Source organism: Phragmites australis, chromosome 13 (genome assembly GCF_958298935.1).
Source record: "Phragmites australis chromosome 13, lpPhrAust1.1, whole genome shotgun sequence".
Classification (NCBI taxonomy): domain Eukaryota; kingdom Viridiplantae; phylum Streptophyta; class Magnoliopsida; order Poales; family Poaceae; genus Phragmites; species Phragmites australis.
This window is the reverse complement of record NC_084933.1, coordinates 14,681,404-14,702,319: the sequence shown is the minus strand read 5'-3', so window position 1 is coordinate 14,702,319 and position 20,916 is coordinate 14,681,404. Positions and strand designations below refer to the sequence as shown.

General features: G+C 42.6%; 1 protein-coding gene across 3 annotated transcripts; it reads left to right on the top strand.

Moving 5' to 3' along the window:
• The first annotated feature begins 4,183 nt into the window (after positions 1-4,183).
• Positions 4,184-17,595, top strand: LOC133887922 (zinc finger CCCH domain-containing protein 27-like). Of its 3 annotated transcripts, none has more exons than XM_062327937.1 (6): positions 4,186-4,403; positions 5,728-6,581; positions 7,126-8,280; positions 8,471-8,791; positions 12,711-13,239; positions 17,076-17,595. In XM_062327937.1, exons 2-5 carry the CDS (start codon positions 5,808-5,810, stop codon positions 13,236-13,238), a joined length of 2,778 nt encoding a protein of 925 aa, XP_062183921.1. In that variant the 5' UTR covers positions 4,186-4,403; positions 5,728-5,807; the 3' UTR covers position 13,239; positions 17,076-17,595. The 3 variants fall into 3 exon arrangements, with proteins under 3 accessions (XP_062183922.1, XP_062183921.1, XP_062183920.1); XM_062327936.1 differs by having other exon boundaries at positions 5,710-6,581; XM_062327938.1 differs by lacking the exons at positions 12,711-13,239; positions 17,076-17,595 and adding an exon at positions 8,865-12,699 and having other exon boundaries at positions 4,184-4,403; positions 5,710-6,581.
• Positions 17,596-20,916: the final 3,321 nt, after the last annotated feature.

The following is a 20,916-nucleotide window of genomic DNA, read 5'->3' as shown; positions in this document are numbered from 1 at the left end:
ACGGAGCATAATACCCTACTCCTGTGTGTCTGGTGTGCTATTAATGCTCTTGGAATGCCTTTCTCTCGATCTCTGTGTTACAAGGTTTTTTGATCTATCTATCAAGTCTCGAGCTTCGGTCTTCAAGTGCCGGTCTCTCTGAACTTGTTCAACCTCTAACTTCAACCTTGCTTCTCCTTTAGCTTGACTTAATCTTTCTTTTCAACGAAGTGCTCCCCCCTTTTATCCTAACGGGGGGAGGCTCGGTGTGCCCAGATCGGGGGCACAAGTTTTCGTAAGCTATAAATGAAAAACAACTATTATGGGTCTACAGTTTGATGTTATAGGGGTTGAAAATGTGCCCTTCGGTCGGTCCCGTTGGTCTTTACGCCCCAATTTTAGTAGGTGCAGGGGGGCCCACCGGCCAACCGCTGAATATCCCCGCATGCCTGTCCGGTCAGAGTAGATCTGACACGGTCTGACGCGGCAGGGCGACAGGCGATACGCCTCGTGCCCCTCGACGATATCTTCAAGTTGCCTTCCTTTATGGGCCCTACGGGGTGACGTGCGATGGGACCCGTCGCATTAATTGTCCCCACACCTTCCTGCCAGGCGGTGGCAGGGACTGACGCACTCAGTACGACAGGCGTGGGGGGAGTGGTTGGATGTGACCGGCCACGCTCCCTCTTAAATGCAGCATCGGGCTTCCCGCCGATTGACACCTCACCGTGGATCCCTCGTGGGGTCCACTGGCAAGGGGCTTCTCAGGTCCTCGAGGAACTTTAGGTACTCGGGGACCAACTGTTCTTCGCCCCGAGCAGCACCTCCCGGGCCTGGTTCTTCTCGGGTCCTCGGGGAACTCTGGGTACTCAGGAGCCAACTGTTCATGGCCCCGAGCACACCCTCCCGGACTTGGCTCTTCTCGGGTCCTCGGGGAACTCTGGGTACTCGGGGACCAACTGTTCTTGGCCCCGAGCACCCCCTCCCGGAACTGTCTTTTCTCGGGCCCTCGGGGAGATGGTCCCCGAGGGATAGCGCCACGTGGCACTATGCTGACCTGGCCTCGGGACTCGGGAACCCTCGGTTCCCATATCACCGACACACTTCCTAAGGTGGTTACTAATCTGTCCATCGCTGACTTGAACACCAAGGTTCTCATTCAAAGCTTTTTGCATAGCTATTGAGATGAACTTGCTTGAAGCCTGTAGAGGTTTTAATACCACTAACCACAAGTTGAATCAGGTAGGTTAGTACAAAACTTGACATTGTATTTGTCCATATAATCCCACCAGCAGCACCATTGCATACCAGGTTCTCCCCTTGTTGTTCCATACAAGCCCAGAAAACAGCACCAGCAAAGGGTTCCTTAAATAAATGGCAAAATATTTGATGAATAAATAGCAAAAGGTTCCACACAGCTATTACATAAATTTGATAACACAAACAACCATGAGCTAGTACATAAAATTGAGAAAATAAGCAGCCATGATCTAGTACATTAATGACCATAGTAGTTTTGATGATCTGCCGACATTCTATCAGCAATCAACTGCCTCTTATCTACCATAGCCCTATGATCATGTGCTTGCTGCCTTGCTGATCTTTGGGGGTTAGGTGTCTAATTGGTATCGGGCAAAATGAAGCGGCCAGTCCCTTGAGAAAGAACCCAATTGTGAAGGATGCAACAAGTTATGACCACATCAACTTGTGTAGGGAAGGGGAAGAATGAGATAGCATCATTAAGAATGTTGAGTCTCCTCTTGAGTGATCCAAAGGCACGCTCTATGGTCACACGTAGAGAAAAGTGTCTGAGATTGAACAACTCCTTCTCATTTTGCACAGGATTGCTCCCCTGCTCATTCAAGTGGTACGTTACCCCACAGAAAGGTGGCATGAACCTAGGTTTGGCCCCATATCCGACATCAACTAGGTAGAATTTTCCTAAGATATTACAAACATGGTGATTACATTGGTCTTAATAAATAGGCAAAGGTATAAACATCTAGTAAAACAATTCTATTACCTTCATGAACTCATAAGCTATTCTCACACTCTAGTGCATAAGCTAAAACCACAGCATCATGTGCTGTTCCCTCCCAACCAGCCAACACATATGTGAATTTCAAATCAAAATCTACACTCGCCATCACCTTTTGAGTAGGAAATAACTTCCTACCACGAAAAGCTGGTTCCGTGGACTTACTAATAGATGCTCTTATATGTGTTCCATCAATAACTCCAACACAATCCTATTTGGTCAACACATTAAAAAAAATTAGCAACCACAAAATTTTCATCTCACTTTTCTAATTATCAATCACCAAGTTTCATACCTTAAAATATGGATCTCATCTTGAATTCCCTGCATTTTAGTTGGGGTCTCCAAAGGAGGTGGCTGAATAAGCTCATTTCTCAACTTACCTATGGCATGGAGGACTAGTCTAAAATACCAGCTAACAGTTTCACAAGATCCATTAAGATTAGTCCCAATTATCCTATTCCATACGATGTGTCCGATTGTATTAAAAAGCACAACAACTTGTTCCTTGATGCATACATGGATGGTGTCACAGAGCAAAGCACGCTCCCTCAAAACTTGGCACAAAAGAAAGAAACAAGCTCTCTTCAACCTTATTGTTTTTATGCAGGTTATATCATTCTTATAAATTTTATTATTAAGGTAGTCAATCATATTCTTATCCCTCTCCTCCATTGGACCATAAGTAAATGGTTGTCTCCTATTTCTTAGTCTAGATCGGACAAACAAAACCATCATGCAAGAAGCCACATATGCAGCAGCACCCATGAGCATCAACATTCTTTTCCTTTTAGCTTCCTTTTGTCCATCTACAATACTCAATAGAGTGCAAACATGTGTTAAAAAATTTGGTTACATAAAAGGAAAATTATGCGGCATAAGAGCATCACTCATGACCATCAAAGTATGATTCAGCAAATGTATATGCATCTTCATAACAGGGAAAAAAATTGGCATAATTTCCTACACAAAAGAACCTCATGTAAGCATCAAAATCGTTCGATAAGCATCAGCCTGTTCAATTCTATCAATTTTTCACCCTAGTCAACACAGCCGTGGACTAGATCTAACCAAGCAGCACACAAACTTGACTTCACAAGAGAGTTCTCCATCATACCTTGGTTCAAGGAACGGGAGAGCTCAATATCCACTATTTCAAATCGGAGAGAAAATCCCTTTTGCTGCAACCAAATCATAGCAGTCAAAGGTCTAGGGTTTAGGGCACAAGGTACTGCAGATGATAGAAAGGGGCGGGAAAAGGAGATGCGGCTTACCTATGCTTGCTCGCCGCTGGAACCCAATGTGGCAAGTCGCAGGTACATGCGTGCGCTTGCCCAGGTGCGGTGTCGACCGTGCGCTCACCCATGAGTTGCGTCGGTGTCCTGCGTCTCGGGAGGGCGGAGGGGGAGGGGTTGGGTGTGAGTCGAAGGAGTGAGCAAGGGTTCGGACAAAACGAAATGGTGCGGGAGGTGAGTGTAACCAGGCTTCAGATCGGTTTCCATCCGGGACGAGGTGTCATTCAGTCAATTTTGGTGTACCGAGCCATACATGATCTATAGGGCATATTCCTAGAATCTGGATAGGTTCGTATTTGATGGATTGGTTCAATTCATGTAATCAAACACAGGATCACGTATCATCCAATACATGTATAGGTCCGTACAAGCAACCAAACACAGCCTAAAACACAACACAGAGTTTGGCACCGAATCTAGGACGTGTTCATAATGTTTTGTTCTCTTTAATTCATGCAGAGAGGCTGACCGATGAAGGAATGTCCAACATGTTACACAGGAGATACATATTATGGGTGCAATATTAGAGATGCTCTACATGGAATGAATTAAAAGTGAGATTGTTTTAGAAATTCTGAAGATTTAGTTCATAAAGAGAAAAAAATACTTCTACTGATACCAAATATAAATCTATTAGAACATCGATACAGTCTCTAATATGATACTTTGACAAGTAAAATTTAAAATGTTTGATTTAGAACCATCCTAAATTGACCTATATTTGGAATTAGAGCTAGTAGAAATCATTCTAAAAATAACAAGACATGCGGTATTCTTTTTCTTCAAATGATTGATTCTAGGCTAGGCCATTGGATCAGCCTTGAGAATCAGAAGTGAACTTCAGGTTCAACGGCGTTGATAAACGGCAGACAAGAAACAAGAGTTCATCACAAGCAAGAAAGAACCCTAGCCTGGCTTCCCAATACGATAGCGCAAAAAATACGATAGTGCCCCTCGCATTTTAGCCATCTCACCTCCTCACCTCCCCGACGGCGACCCCCTCGACATCGCTCTCCTCCCCCGCCTCGGCGCCGTCGTCATCGCCGCAGCAGCCGCCTGCTCGTCCCCGACCGGCTATCCCGATTCAATTGGTAAGCGCCGATTCTGCGCCTCCGTTTCTTTACCCGGCCCTCCCAATTGTGTTGTACCCGATTCTTCGCGCCCTGGATTAGCTGCCGAGCTGCTCCACGGGTAGGAGGAGCCACGGTGGGGGGGCGGGGGCAGCCGCCTGAGGTGGTATACTGATACGATTGCGGCGATGCTGCCTCTGGAGGCTCGCGGTTTGCGCCTTGTTTTGGTTTCCGGGTCCTTAGAGCTCATCGCTGTTGGCTGGGAGCCCTGGATTGCAGGGGCTGTGGGGTCACGACATGTGGGTAGCAGGAAATTGCCGTCCGGGCGAGCTCCATTTCCGTGTTGTCGTGTGGTCTGTTTTGCGCACCTCTTTCAAGAGTACTGTGGGATTGGAAACATTGTACTCCGTATTCAGCTGTGGCAGTTGCCTTTTGATTTAAGCGTGCCAAATTTACGTTAGTCTTACTGAGTTTTGTTTGTCACCATTTTGTGAAACGTGCAGATGTTGCGGGCTGTTTGGCCCATTGTGTGTTTTGTGTTTTGCTGGCGTGCAATTGTAGTTGAGTCCAAATGAGTATCCCTTTAGACTTAATGGCTGCCTGATTATATGCCAATTGTTTGTGGTAAACAATATGGTATTGGGTTTAGTTGGGTTTTGGTAGTGAGTTAATCTATATGAGAGCTCCAAGTGATGCCTCAGTCGTTGCCCAATCATTCAGACGTAGTATTTCTGTATTAGCAGTCTGTATTGTTGATTTTGCCTATATACACCATCTGGTAACAATATAGTGCTGTTTTACTTATTGAAGTTGTTTGGGTGTGATCTCGACCAGTACGTCTGTTTTCCATATATTTGTATGATTCTAAGAGCTAAATAGTATAATTATTAGAGGGCACAGAAATTTACTCACCATTTTCATGGTGCTAATTTTGATATTTGCAAGTGTGATATTGATCAAAATTAGGAAATTTTGACAGCACGCATCCCACCATTACAATTATTTTTGGCTGCTGGAGGCAGGATGAGACAACCTATTAACATTGAGAAGTGACCTTATATATATGTTGCACCTTGACCCTTAAGCATGGGCTGCGCTTTTCTTTGGCATAATGCTGCCGATAGTTCAAGTGGGGTTTGGATATTTGAGGTAAACTGCCATATTTTAGCGCTGTTGCTATTTTAAAGGGGAAATAGCTTCGTGTTGTGGCGTTTCCACTTTGTTGTTGTTCTGGGCCTGCCTTTAATTCTTTGTTTTTATAATGATACATATGATCACTTATTGTTGATTCTGTGTTCTGCCTCATGTTGTCATGTATTGACGATAGGAGTGGTTCTACATTCAGTGCTTCTTGAAGTTGATGATGATGAAGAGAATGATTACAATCTAGATGCGAAGTTGGCTGCTGGCTTGGTAATCCTGAAGATGCTCAAAGAGTCATCATCTCCAGCATTGGATGCTGACAAAATTGAAGTTCCTTTGCCAAAGGAAGAAAATAATTCGCAAAATTCTGAAGCTGCTACACATACTGAAGGCATCGAAATTAGCGATGATGACGATGACCGTAATCACAAGCACCGAAGACGGGAGGCTAGACCACAATTTGACGATAATACAGAGGAGCAACATCCAGAGTCTCCTCTCAAGAAAAGGAGCAGGGTTTCTGGTAATGGACAGCTTTTTGGGGGAACTGGTTCTCAAGGCGAAGCACAGAAGGATTTTGTGCCAAAATTCAAGAGGCGTCCTGGAGCAGGAGCTCACAGTCGAGCACCCAGAGTGAACCAATCCTACCGGGCTGATTCATCTGGTTCTGCTGCCGCTCGCCCTCCTATGGCACGAGGAAGAGGACGGAATGGTGCACCCTGGACTCAGCATGATCCAAGATTTAACACACTTGATATGATTGATTTTGCATCCCAGATGACCTCACAAGGACCACCCGCACACCCTAGCTTATTTATGGGCACTGCATTGTCAAGTGGTCCATATGGATTTATGCCTGGAATGCCTCATGGGATTTTGGATCCAATCCACCCACTTGGAATGCAAGGACCTATTCAGCCTGGAGTATCTCCTTTAATTGATCTTGGCATGCCTCGTCAACGCTGTCGAGATTTTGAGGAGCGTGGATTTTGCTTGAGAGGGGATATCTGCCCAATGGAGCATGGTGTAAATAGAATTGTTGTTGACGATATGCAGGTCTGTCTATTTCCTGGTCATCATGATCTTCTGCATTCTATCCTGCACGCTTTTGCTTATCTGATGTGCTCTTTCATAACTTTCCAATAGGATACTTTGTGAGATTTACATATTTTATGGATCCAAGTTAGTCGCTTCATAATTTTTTTAGTCAGAGTGCTATGATTATGTTATGCCAACATAACTGTAGCCTTAAAAGGTGTTCCCTGAGTTCTATTATCACTAATCTGAGTTGCAATTAACGTTATTCACAACACCCTATCCATAATCCGAACTGAGTAACGCCAGTTCCTGGTGGATTTTAAATCTTACTGCAATTAACTCTAGCATGCCATGGATCTTTTTCTTTGCTGCAGCATTTTACTTTCTGGTTATTATGTAACTTGAGTTTGCATTTTTTTTGGCATATAGTATAGTTAAAAGTTAACTTGTTATGATATGTTTTTGTAATTTGAGGCAAAGTTCCTGTGGTCAATTACTACTAGATATCCGTTGTCGTTAGATAAAGAGATGAGTTTAATAGAATTTCTTTGACACTTCACAGAGTCTATCGCAATTCAATCTTCCAGTATCAGTTCCAAATGCTCAAGGGCTGGGAATCCAAAATGAGGGAGTTGCTTCTGTTAACTTATCAAGCCTAGGAGGCAGTAAAGGTGTTCCTGCAAAAGATGTCAAATCTGGTGTAGCAAGTGATGCATTAAAGCTAAATGGAAGCACCGCTTCAGCTGTTTCTGATGCTGATGTATATGATCCCGATCAGCCTCTGTGGAACAACGAACACCCTGAAGCATCATCATGTGCTGGTTTTGTACATACTGATGCTGGAGTGTGGAATGCTGAATCCTCAGGCTATGAAATGGGGTGGGAGCAGTCCAACCTGGTTTTTGCAACTGATAGTTCACAGAGTTCGAAGTCATCAGTTTGGGGGCGAATAGCATCAAAGAGAAAATCAGGGGGTGGTAACACAGCTAAAACTACGTCAACAAGTACCACCATAAACCAAAGAAGTGATTATGATGAGATGGCTCCCAGCACGACCCAAGTAAAGTCTGCTGCTGCTAATGACACTAATGGTCAATCCAATTCGAGAATTTTTGGAGATGTGGGCAGGCAAAGTAATCGAGCTTCTCACAAAGCATCCCGTACACTTTATGTACATGGAATTCCCCAAGAAAGCAACAAATGGGAGTCCCTTCTCTCGCATTTTAAGAAGTTTGGCCAAGTAATAGATATCTATATTCCATCTAACAGTGAAAAAGCTTTTGTCCAGTTCTCAAAAAGAGAAGAAGCTGAAGCTGTCCTAAAAGCTCCAGATGCTGTTATGGGCAACCGCTTTATAAAGCTATGGTGGGCCAACAGAGATAGGATTCCTGATGAGGGAGAGGATAGAATCTCTGCAAAGTCTTCCCAGTTCTCTACTACGCTGGCCAATTCTGCCGCTCCTCAGCGATCTTATTCCAACAGAGTCAAGGAAAATGTTCAATCTACAGCCCCAAGGGCCAGTTCTGGATCTTCTGCTGAACTGTTGAGTTCTAGTATAGGTCCTCAAATTTTGCCAGCAAATAGTACAAAATCAATACCCCCAGCTCCAAAAAGGCAAGAAAGTCTAGAACTATTGGAAGAACTTCGCAAAAAGCAGGAGATCTTAGCTCAGAAGCGTGATGAGTTCCGCCGCCAGTTAGAGGAACTTGCAAAACAAGTACTTACTATTTTCCCTATAGTAGCTTGAATTCATTATTGTTGACCATATGATTTTTGTTTTTAGCTGAACAGATTTTTCATTAATAGCTCAGATCAGCCTGACTGTTCACGCTAAACTTTGCCTATGATAATTGCATTTTTAGCTGTATCTGTTGCCAATTTCTAATAAGTAAACAACTATGTTGCAGAAAGGTTCAGCAAATTCAGTTAAGCATGCAGAGGCTTGTGGAAAAGAAGTTGCTTCTAAGGATGCATTGAAAGTAACGGATGCAAGGTCCATGAACTATAGGGCTGAAGGGTCACAGGAAGTTGCTGGTACATTGGAAAAGAAAAGCTGTGGAGAGTTTGCTTCATGCTGCCAAAAATCAGCTGTGATATCCACACAGAAATCAGCTGTAGCTATGAAGCAGACTAGTCTTCTGTCAGCACCTCCACAGAACAGGTTTAAGCTTGACAATCGAACCACATCATTCAGAATTCTTCCACCTTTGCCACCTGATATTGCAAATGTAAGTTCGCAATCAAACCTCCATCCACTCCTTGACATACTGAACCCATCATAAAAAGGTGCTATTGTCACAGGCTTTTATAAGTGCAGTTCAATGTTCACAGTCAAAATTGAAGATAAGCATATACATGAAATTTTGTGGATAGATGCACAACTACTTTGTGAACTCAGCTGAGTTTTCGGCATCCTTACCATTGCGAAATTAATTTAAGAAAAGCAACTTATACTGTTTAGTCCTTGCATTTCTATGTCATGCATTGCCTTTTTTTTTCTGATTGATGTCTGCAAGATCATGCGTTCTTTTAAATGATCTTATCATCTGGCGCTGTAATATTTATGTGAGCTGCCCTGGTCTTTTTTATTTCATGTTACGAACAAGTAGAACTAGTACTCCTGGATCACTAATGGCTCCACTACTGCTACATTGGAATAGTTTTATTTTGGCAGTTCAAATTGTCACCCTTCAACTGCATCACCATTTGTACTTTATATCTCTCGCTGTTAAAACCTCACACTTGGCATGGTTAGAAAGTATGTAATATGTGTGTTCATGTATCTACTGCGATATGTAGTAGATAGAATTCCCTAATGGTGATCATTTCTTTCTTATTCTTAGGTTATAGGATTCAAATGCTTTTGTGCACAACTGTCAATGGCTGTTTCTATGTATAATGGCAAACGCTTCAATAGGAAAAAGTGTATTTTTAATGCCTCATTTTTTCCCTCTATTTAATTTTAGTCCATCTCCAAAACTAGATACAAATACAACCCGTCTCCCAACTCTCAAAACCGGTGCAAACTATGTCCAAGGCTGATTTTTTCTGGTTTTGAGTCACTCCTTTTTGCCACGTGGCAACCACATCATGCTCAGGAGGAATATGGAATTGTGAGATCAAAGGTGAATGTGGGGATGATGTGGCTCCCATGTGGCAAAATATGATTGATGTGGCTGCCACGCCACTCAAAACCACCCACAAAACTAGCCTTGGATGTAATTTGCACCGATTTTGAGTGTTGGGGAACGGGTTTTGTACAGTTTTTAAAGATGAGAGACCAAATTAAACCGAGAGAAGAGTTGAGGAACCAAAAGTAGACTTTTTAACAATACTAGTGAACTAATGTATTACCTATATGGTGAACTGAGAAGTTACAGTCTTGTGTCTTACATTTAGTGGCAAGAGGAACTGATAACCCTCAGTCTTACATCTGTGCAACTGATGACAACAAGAATTTTTTTGCGTAAGTGAACCTTTCTTTTAGCGAGAAGCTCTTCATAGGATGGGACCTTAATGGTCATGTAGGTACATCTAATGCAGGGTTTGAGGGGGTGCACAGGGGCTTTGGGTTTGGTGGTAGGAACTGAGGATGTGGGGAACTTTGCTATGGCCTACGACATGATAATAGCTAACACCTTCTTTAGAAAGAGACAATCCCATTTAGTGACCGTTAGTAGTGGCCACTACTTTAGCCAAATTGATTTTGTCCTTGCAAGAAGAGAGGGTAGACATGCTTGCTTAGATTGTAAGGTGATGCCTAGAGTGTGTTGTCTCTCAACATAAGCTTGTGGTGGCTGACTTTCGCTTCCGCATATGTGTTTGACGAGACAAAGGCGCCAAAATCGCAAGAACGAAGTGGTGGAAGTTCAAAGGAGAGGCGGCACAAAATTTTAAGGAGAGGGTTATTAACGAGGACCCTTGGAAGGAAGGAGAGAATGCAAACAACATGTGGATGACCCTAGGCAACTTGCATTAGGAAGGTAGCTTCAGAGGTGTTTGGGGTGACCAAAGGAAGCAAGTATGAAGCTAAAGACACTTGGTGGTAGAACGAGGATGTTCAAAAGGCTATCAAGGAAGGAGAAGAAAGAATATTTCAGATGCTTACACCATGACAGGAGTGCGGACAACATAGAGAAGTACAGTGGCAAAGAAGACTGCAAAGCGAGTTATGAGCGAAGCAAGGGGTCGGGCTTATGAGGACCTTTATCAGTGGTTGGGCACAAAGGGAGGAGAAAAGGACATCTATAAGATGGCCAAGATTCGTGAAAGAAAGATGAGGGACGTCAACCAAGTCAAATGCATCAAGGATGGGACCGGTCGACTTCTGGTAAGAGATGATGAGATCAAGACTAGATGGCGAGGGTACATCGATGAACTGTTCAACGGGGAGAATAAGAGCTCTACTATTGAGCTGGACAAATAAATGATGAAAGGAGGCAAGGCGATAGGCCTTGATAGTATCCTCATTGAGGTGTGGAGATGTCTTGGAGACGCAGCGATAACATAGCTAACTAAGCTCTTCAACCTAATATTTTGGTCAAACAAGATGCCTGAAGAATAGAGAAGTATATTAGTACCAATCTTTAAGAATAAGGGAGATATTCAAAGTTGTATTAATTACCGTGGAATTAAGCTGACGAGTCTGGGAGAGTTATGGAACATCACATAAGAAGAATGACGGGCATTACTAAAACCCAATTTGATTTCATACCTGGGAGGTCGACCATGGAAGCGATTTTCTTGATAAGGCAACTTATGGAGATATATAGGGAACAAAAGAAGGACTTGAACATGGTATTCATTCACTTGGAGAAGGTTTACAACAAAATACCGAGAAATGTCATGTGGTGGGTCTTGGAGAAACACAAAGTCCTAACAAAGTACATTACCCTCATCAAGGATGTGTGCAATAATGTTGTGACAAGTGTTCGGACAAGTGAATGTGTCACTGATGACTTTCCATTTAAAATCTTAAAATAGGACTACATCAAGGATCAACTTTGAGCCTTATTTATTTGAGGACATTCAAGGAGATATCCCTTAGTGTATGCTCTTTGCTGACGATGTGGTGCTAGTTGACGAGAGTAGGATAGTGGTTAATAGAAAATTGGAGTTGTGGAGATATACTTTAAAATCGAAAGGTTTTAGATTTAGTAGGGCTGAAGGACCAAAATCGAGTACATGAAGTGCGATTTCGGTGCTACTAGGCATGAGAGAGAAGATGTTAGTCTTAGTGAAGAGGTGGTTCACAAGAAGGATACCTTTCGATATTTGTGATCGATATGCTAAAGAAGGATGGTGATATTGGTGAAGATGTTAGTCATAGAATCAAAGCCGGATGGATGAAATTGCGCCAAGTTTCTGACATCCTCTTTGATAAGAAGCTGTCACAAAAGCTAAAAGGTAGGTTTTATAGAACGGCAATTCGACCTGTGATGTTGTATGGCGCTGAATGTTGGCCAACTAAAAGGCGACATATCCAACAGTTAAGTGTAGTAGAGATGCATATGTTGCAATAGATTTGTGGCCATACAAGAAAGGATCGGATCCGAAATAATGATATACGTGATAGGATAGGTGTAGCGTCAATCGAAGAAACGTTTGTCCAACATCAGTTGAGATAGTTTGGATATATCAAACGGAAGCCTCTAGAGTCACCTGTGCATAACGGGATATTGAGCCAACGCTGATAATGTGAAGAGAGACGGGTCGGTTAAACCTGACATAGGAGGAGTATGTAAAGATAGACCTGAAGGAATGGAATATCCCAAAGAACTATCCAAGAATAGAAGCGCGTGGAAGTTAGCAATCCATATGTCAGAATAATAACTTATGTATGAGTCTTCTTATACCATTATTACTTTTATCTTGTTACTATTACTATTACCTTTTTTATTGTTATTGTTTTCACATCATCTTTTTAATTGGATCTTGTGGTTTCATCTCTAGTCTATCCCAACTTGCTTGGGACAAAGATTGTTCTTGTTGTTGTAAGTGAACTTGTCTTTTCATGTGGAAACTAAAATTCTTCTTGAGTTACACTCGAAGGTTACTTCCTTATCTTCTCATGCTGCATTTTGTGTTGATGTGCTTGATTACATGTTTCGTTTTATTTCTGATGTCCTTTACTACTTTTATTTACAGGAATCTACCTTGGCAGATCATTTCTCATCATTTGGGGAGCTTTCGTCTGTTGTTCTGGAAGATACCGAAGCCCATAATTATGATGCAACCTTAAAACCTTCTCTGAGTTGCTCAGCTTGTGTGACTTACACAACACGGCAATCAGCTGAGAAAGCATTTGTTGGTGGTAAATCTTGTAAAGGGCATACACTACGATTCATGTGGTTGACAACCTCTCCTGGTTCAAATAACCACTCTAGACCTCAGAAAACTTCAATTCCTGTCAGGGCCTCTAGTATCCCTGGCCATACTCAAAGCATGTCATCTGAGTCCCCTAGGCCTGTTGGGAAAATCTCATCCTCTGTCACATCTGGTACGGCAGCCGATCCTCGTAATAAATCCATCTCAACTGCAGAGAGCGTAAAGACTTCTCCAGTTGGAATTTCCAAAGCTTCATGCTCTAGTTCCTCTCTACCATCAAATGTTGAGTGTCCTCCTGAACATGGTGCCACACGAAATGTTGTCTCAGATTCTGACCTTCCACAATGAGGTATGTTGTATGAATATGGAAATAACCTACAGTTCTTGAAATCTTTAAAGTTTATATTTGTTGCTAATTAGACAAATGAGTGACGTTTGACACAGCCCCAAAACACTTCTGTAGAATCTGTACTAACTATTATTGCAATATATTAATAAAACCCAGTCAAAATATAATATTTTTCCATCAAAAGAAAGTATAATATCGCGAAATTACTTTTCAAGACATCCAATATCATTTTCATATGTCCAATCTAAATATTCATGAGATATTAATAACAAAGTGTTAAAAAGTTGACTACACACATTCCAAAACTTATTCTTTTACTGGATGAGGAAGTGTTCTAGGTCATCAACACTTTGTTTTGTGCAGGATTTCGGTATTGTTTTTATCACTTGTCTACCTGCCAAATAGTTAATGTGAAAAGGAAATCACTAATGCTAGCAAAGTACGCCAGAATCTTATGAGTGATAGGGGAAACCCTAGACTAGGAGATGACTCTTATACCCTTAACATCCCTCCCCTCAAATGCAACGTGAATGCAATGACATTGCATTTGAAGAATTGACACTAAGCACTAGACTTAAAAATTGATACATTGACGAAGATGTCGTCAAAGCGTGCAACTCTTGAACAATGTCGATGTAAAACAAACTTCTCCACAATGACGTTGCTTTGGAGACTTCGAACATGACGAGAATAGTGAGATGTGCCAAATCAAGCCGAAGAGAGAATAGAGAAATCACTGCTGCAAGACGGCAATCAGTGAGACAATATCGTGATGACGACGAAGGGGGCCATTGGTCATGATGTGTAGCAAGACGGTTACGAAAGGACAAAGAAGGCAATGTCGCATCAACGATGACAATGATGGGATTAGCCAAATCGACGAGACTCAGCTAACCACAAAACAAAAGAAGCAATTGGCTGACTGGTAGAATTTGTGGACACACACGGCTAAGACGAACACTGGAAGAATAATTGGATTTGGATGGACGGACAGAAGAAGTGACTCAAAAGACTCAAAGGGACTAGCAGCAGATTTGGACAAAGTGATGGTTACAACGGAAACATGACTTGATACGTTGGAGATACTAGAAAAGAAAAGAATTGGACTCAGACGACTATAGCAGCAAAGGGAACTATGAAAGAATTGGACTTAGTCGACTATAGCAGCAAAGGTAACTGTGATAACTGGAGTAGGGAGGCAGTGGAGCTCGTCACCAAATAGCACTAGGACGAGGCAGAACTCGATGGATGCTACTTGACGACCACATCAACCACGGATGGCCAGCCAAACGGAGTAAGGCCGTGGATCTGCTCTTCGTGATGATGACGAGTAGAAATGGCCGATGATGTGGAGCGACTGCGGTGACGTGAGGAGGGCCACGACGAGCGGGTGGGAGGAGGCCGCGCCATCCCTAACACGGAGAGTCGTGAAGGTGACGATGAGAGGACTGTGACGGGCGACAATGGGTCGCGAGCAGGACCTCCGCGATAAGGCGACAGGTGGAGGTGCAACGAGCGACAGTCGAGGGGTGTGCCTCCGTGTGCCTCCACGACAGGTGGGCGGACCTTCGTGACAGAGACGAACGCCAGCACGATCCGCAACGGTGGATAGGCAATCGACGATGACCGGCGACGGGAACCGTGATGGTCGGGTGGCTGGGTCCATTGACGCGATGGGCAGTGGCAGCAGTCGCGACAGATTGCATGGGCGGCAACACCGGATAGGATTCAACGATGACAAAGGGAGGGGGTGGATCTTGCCGGATACACCCCGGAGCGGGGTCGCACGCATGCAGGCATCGACGGATGAGCGACGGTGGTGATGTGAGGAGGGCCGCGACCGTCTGAGGACGAATGGCAACTGCTCTCTGCTCATGGGCGGCACGAGTCGCGATGGAGGACGGAGCAGACAACGGACAAACACGCGAACGTGGGTGACAAAGAGCAGCACAGACGAGAGGATTCGCAACAACGGCGGCATGTGAATGGATTTGGATCATGGGTGGATTAGATGGAGTCTAACCTAACCCTAACCTAGCTCTGATGCCATGTTAAGTTTATATGGATTGACAAATAATAGATGAATACATTGAGGCCCAATGGTTACAATATATATAGGTGGATGGGGGAAACCCTAGACTAGGAGATGACTCTTATACCCTTAATTATTATACCCTTAACATTATGCAGTGTTTCAAACTTGGTTAAAACTGGCCTGTTCCCTCTAGTGCCAAGTTTTGTGTATGTATGGGCGCCTGTGCGGTAGCATACCAACCGGAGTACTTTAAATTTTGATCCCCCACCCACCCCGGTGAACCCCTCGTTTCTAGGCTCTTATCCAGCAGATGGCATGGAATAGTGGGTCTATTGTCTGAAATAAAACTGTGGAGCTCTGTAGGCAGGGATGCTTATCGCAGATAGGTTAGTTGTGTTTTCTTTTATAGTGTAACAAGGAACTTTACAAAATTACATTATATGCAAATGAAATGGTAGTTGTTTTGTACCCAACAGTTATTTCCAGCAGCTAACTTATATTACCGTTATTGGTTGAGAAGTCAGAATATAATGATCGACATATAAATCTTGCCAGAGGGGACGTAATAGGCTTGATACAGCATTATGCTTAGCTTGTCCAATTTCCAAAACCTCTGTCGTGCACATAAGTTAATAAATACACTTTGCGTCTGTATGATCTTCACTTGTGTTAGCACTGTGGTATGCATCTTTTATGATTGTTCTAGTAGGGGGTTTAATTGTTTAAGCATACCAATGGCTAGTGCGCAGTGATCACTTCTCTAAAGCAACTGGACTAAAATCAGTCTCCTTTTGCCTAGACTTCTATGTTCATCGACATAAATAGGGATATTGGTTGCTGATTGCCCTTGTACTTTTTGTGTTTTACACCTTTTCCAGTTTTATGACTGCACTTCAATTAAGGGCTGAAGGCCGTCTATCCATGTTGGCCTTTATTTACCTTCCCATTGTACTAAGCAAGTTGTTTCATAAAATATATTCCTGACAGTTATTATGGGATATTCTTTTTCCGGCTAATGTGTTGAAAGATGTTACCTCCATTGTGTAATTATGCTAATTTTGTATGCATGATGTACTTATGTTAACACTTAACACGATCATCTGTGAGCTTAGCCTATCAACTACCAAAATTGATTTTTGGGTGGACATTTGTTGCACAAACTACAATTTTAGTGCGATGATCAAATAACTATAAGAGTGTGCACTATTGTCACTCAAAACCCAGTTCCGTCCAACTCCTGTTATCTCCTTGCTTTGCCCACACGCAGTGTGGGGTCTTTATTTTAGTTCACAAGCAGTGAAACACCTCAGGTGCCGACAGGAACAGGGGCATAGGACTTTGTGTTCGAAGGGGCTGCCCATCCACATGCAAGGCACCCTCCAGAGTAAACCCCTGTCAGGCGACAGTGTATATACCCCTATGCATGTTTGCACTCATGTTGGCGGCTGAGGCGTCCCTGTTAAATGGTCTGGCTCATTGCATGTGGGCCAGTCAAGATGGATATAATGAGAGTTGGATGGAGCCGGATTTTGTATGACGATGTGCACAATACTTGTAGTTCTTTGATACATGGCACAAAAACGGTAGTTCATGCAGTCACTCTTGATTTTGTTTTATTAAGTTATTTGCTATCAAATTGTTCACGTTTACCTATCCAAAAAACCCCCCATCCCCCCATTTTTTCTCTATTTTCATTTGTCAGCTTGTACAAGATACTGTGATGGATGGAATATAACCCAACTGCTGTCACTTGTTTTACCTTTCTAAAAAGCTTACCGTGTTAATGTTCTTATTTTCACAGGTTGATGGTTTTCGAAGAGTTGGTGTTCAAGGTTGAATTTGGTGGCTTGGCTGTTGCATAAGTCTGCACCTAGTCAATTCCCCTGCACGTTTCAAGTTATTGGAAGAATTGTTGATAACCTTGGTAGTTTATTTTGGAGTAACACCCTGAGTAAGACCCATAAAAGGAAAAAAAAAAGAATGGTTAAGAAAAGGAGTTAAAAAGTATGCTGGGCCATTTGCCGACATCTTGAAAATCATTGTCCAATCTTGTTCTAGTTTCTCCACGACTGGTAGTTGCGTTAGATCATTTGTACACACCTCATTTTGGGGTAGCATCTTGCTGAAAGCAGTTGGTACTATGTTAGTTCTGTAGGTTGTAGCTCCTGCTGAAAGCAGCTAGCTCCTTGTGGATTCTGTTATGCGCTCATTGAACACCAAACTACTCAGGCGTAACACCAGTTCTTGTTGAAAACTTCTGTGCATATGAAACTAATAGGGCCTACATAACTGACCCATTCAATGCAAATTTTGTGAAAGTATATCTGTCGTGTTAGTGTGTATTTATGTGGTGTTTATTCTCAGGGAAAATCTTTGGTTTAAATAAGTAAATGGATGTAAGCATGCAAACAACAAATGTTATACGTCTGATCCTCGTTCGAAGCCTATAGTTGATTTCATCATTTTACTAGTGGAGCGGTTGATTTGTAAAAAAAAAATCTCTATGTGGTTATGAAATATTATGAAATAACCTTTTTACTAGTGGGATCAACTACAGCCTTTAGATAGTAGCCGAACGAACAATATTTACTATTACACGTTTGCACAAAAGATTTCTTCTTATTCTTAAAAAGTGTTCCCCTACCAGAAAAAAAAAAAGAAAGGTAGAAAGGGGAAAGAAGTTGAAACGAGCAGCGAAATAAAAAAGAAGGGATGATCAAGGAAAAATCGAGAATAAAACAGAAACATTATTGTTCTGGGGTTTTTGGTACAATTTCCATGGTGGGTTTTGAATTTGAATGTTTGCTTCCAAAAGAAAGAAATGCTAATTATGCACACGCCAGTGAGCTTTGAGGGATGCATTTGGTATGCCGGTGGCATTTGATGGAAGGGTAAAACAGAACCTACTTGCCGTTTGACCGCCCGCGTTTGCAGAACCTACCAGATGAAGGTGTGCCACCTATAACCAGTGGTGTGTGTGTGTGTCTATATATATATATATATATATATATATATATATATATATATATATATATATATATATGTTTGTTGCTGATTTAGGCTTCGCGCCCACCAAATTGCTAGCGTCCGCAGTTGCGCAAATCTTGAGGTACTATTAAATGCAGATGCAAAGAATGCATGACATTGTGAGGAAAATTACTGTAAAGTGGACTGTTGTCATCAACCTAAGCCATATGTATTGTAATTGTCATTTTTATCTGTTTAGTTAATGTAGAGTAGGAGTTTCTCTTCTCAAGCCGATGCGGATTCCGATAACAAGAAAGATGAGTTGGAGGATAGGTTTTCTGATCTGGAGGTTCAACCTAGAGCTGATAAAATTAATGCAGAGTTAACATCTAGAGATAGTTCTCATGAGAATGCTACTGACGAATCTCCAATGCTAGTGGCCACGGAAACGGCATACAACGTTGTGAGAACTGCGACTCCTTCTCCCTCTGTCATTCTAACAGACGTGACTATATATACATCCAAATTGAAAATCCTAAACCCACCCCTGCCTATAACTATAACACGCCTGAGACATATGGCGGCAGAACATTTTTTATAAACATTATCATGTTTGCTGCTGAACATTTCTTTTAGAAACATTATCATGTTTGTTGCCAAAAACAAACGTAATTATGCACATGCCACTGAATTGTGACTTGTGAGGGATGCATTTGATATGCCACTACGGTACTGTAACATCCTAACTTTTAAATTTTTTCAATAATTAAAATTTTACTAGAATTAAATAAGAGTTTTAGATTTCTACTTAAATTTAGAAGAAATTAATTTCTAAATTTAATTTATCATAGGTTATAACCATGCTAAATGTATTCATGCTGCTGTAGTTTGCAATAGGTTTTTATGAGTGAAAATATTTACAAAAGTTCGCTAGAAATCGCTCATTTAAAACCCTTTGTGAAAATAGTTCAAAAGCAAATAGAAAAGTTTTTTCAAATTCTTAAATCCTAAACGGGTCGTTTTCCCTCTCAAATCTGGTACTAAAACCTCTCTTCTCCTCTCCTCTCAGCCTAGGCCAAAGTCTTTCCGTGTCCCCTCCCCACTAGGCCTTGGTCCGGCTATCTCTCGCGCTCCAGCTAGGCTGACTCGTCTGACCGAGCCAGCCCTCTCCCGTGCTGAACCACCCTCTGTGCGTGTGTGTGTCACACGGGCTCGAGCCGAGCCCCCAGACCGTGTCGACTCGCCTTCTTCCTTCTCATGCCGCTGTTCAAATCCACGCCTACCCGCGCCCGTTCTCCTCCCCAAAACGATCGATGAGGCATTAAGCGCCATCAAGGCACCCTTGCCTGTTTCCCCCTCTTTATTCCCTCTCTAATTTTGGCCGCTCCACTCACCCTCTCCCATATTTAAGACGACCTCTACCTCCACGGTGAGGTTCTGCAACTTCTTCACCATCTCACCCCTTTTTCCCGCTCGAATTGCCATCAGCACCGTCGTCTTTATCATCTCCGGTGAGGAAGCTCTGCCACCGCCACTGCCAATTCTGCACCTCTGTGCTGTCTTCGATCAAGCTAAATGCTCCTTTGGCTCTATAGGTTTTCCTGGAGTCGATCCCGTGGGTTTTCATCGACGTTCGGCTACCGAAACCCCTTCCCCGCCGCCACATCGACCGCTGCCATCGCCATCTCCATTGCCTGGCCGCCTTGACCCCACTCCGGCCTTGTTCTCGCTCAGGGTGAGCTCGCCGACGCCTTCTCTTCCTTTTTCTACCACTCGTTGGAGCTCCCTAGCAGTTGGAGCGTCGTTCCGGCCGCTCTTCGGCCATCCGCCGCCGTGCCAAGCCCTGTCGGTGCCTCTGGTCCACCGTGGACCCGTGGACCGAGGGCCCCCTTTCGGTTCACAACTGCGTAGACCCGATCTGCGTGATTTTCAATAATAAAAATATTTCAATTATGAATAATGACGTCAACATGTACAATAAATAAGTTTTCAGTATAAAAATTAATCGGTTATTTCTTTGATAATAAGAAAATTTGCAAAAACACCCTAGAATTTCAAATGCTTATAACTTTTTGCTCGTAGCTCCGCTTTAGGCGATTTTTGCGCTATAATTCTCGTAGCGATATGTAGAATTTTTTATAGGGTTTTACCAAGTCTTAATATTGTTTGGTGTACTGTTCTTATATTGTTTGTGTGCTCATATAGACGAATCAGTTCAAGAGCAGTTCAAAAATCTCTAGGAAGAAGATTTTGAAGGAATCGTGCATCACTTGACGAAGGAAGTGTCTTGACCATGTTGTGAGTCTAGTTTTTAATTAAAATCAGTTTTACAAAACATGCATGTTGTTTTTGTGGTGAAATGGGGTAGTTTAACAAACACTAGCAACATGTGTAGTTTTCCTCTGTAGATGTTTTATTCAATAACATGAGTATACTACTTAGCCATGCTTTTAAATGAATATATAGTATATAGGTGATGAATCATGAGCTATGAAATTAAAAGTTAAGATAAGTGATAATTCATGTTGTTAAGTGTTTTAGTAATAAGGAATCTAGGATTTAGACAAGAAGGGAATATCGGTGTGTGTCTGTTGATGCGTTCCAAGCATAGTTAGCTCTAGATGGATATTCCTGTGATTATCATTGTTGGTTAGTTGACGGTCTTATCCAGATCA

Bases quoted from the DNA above. Each gene is read 5' to 3' on its own strand.
- LOC133887922 (XM_062327937.1), top strand. From the start codon at position 5,808: ATGCTCAAAGAGTCATCATCTCCAGCATTGGATGCTGACAAAATTGAA. The intron at 6,582-7,125 runs GTCTGTCTATTT...GACACTTCACAG, and splicing joins TTGTTGTTGACGATATGCAG to AGTCTATCGCAATTCAATCT. The intron at 8,792-12,710 runs GTAAGTTCGCAA...TTTTATTTACAG, and splicing joins TGCCACCTGATATTGCAAAT to GAATCTACCTTGGCAGATCA.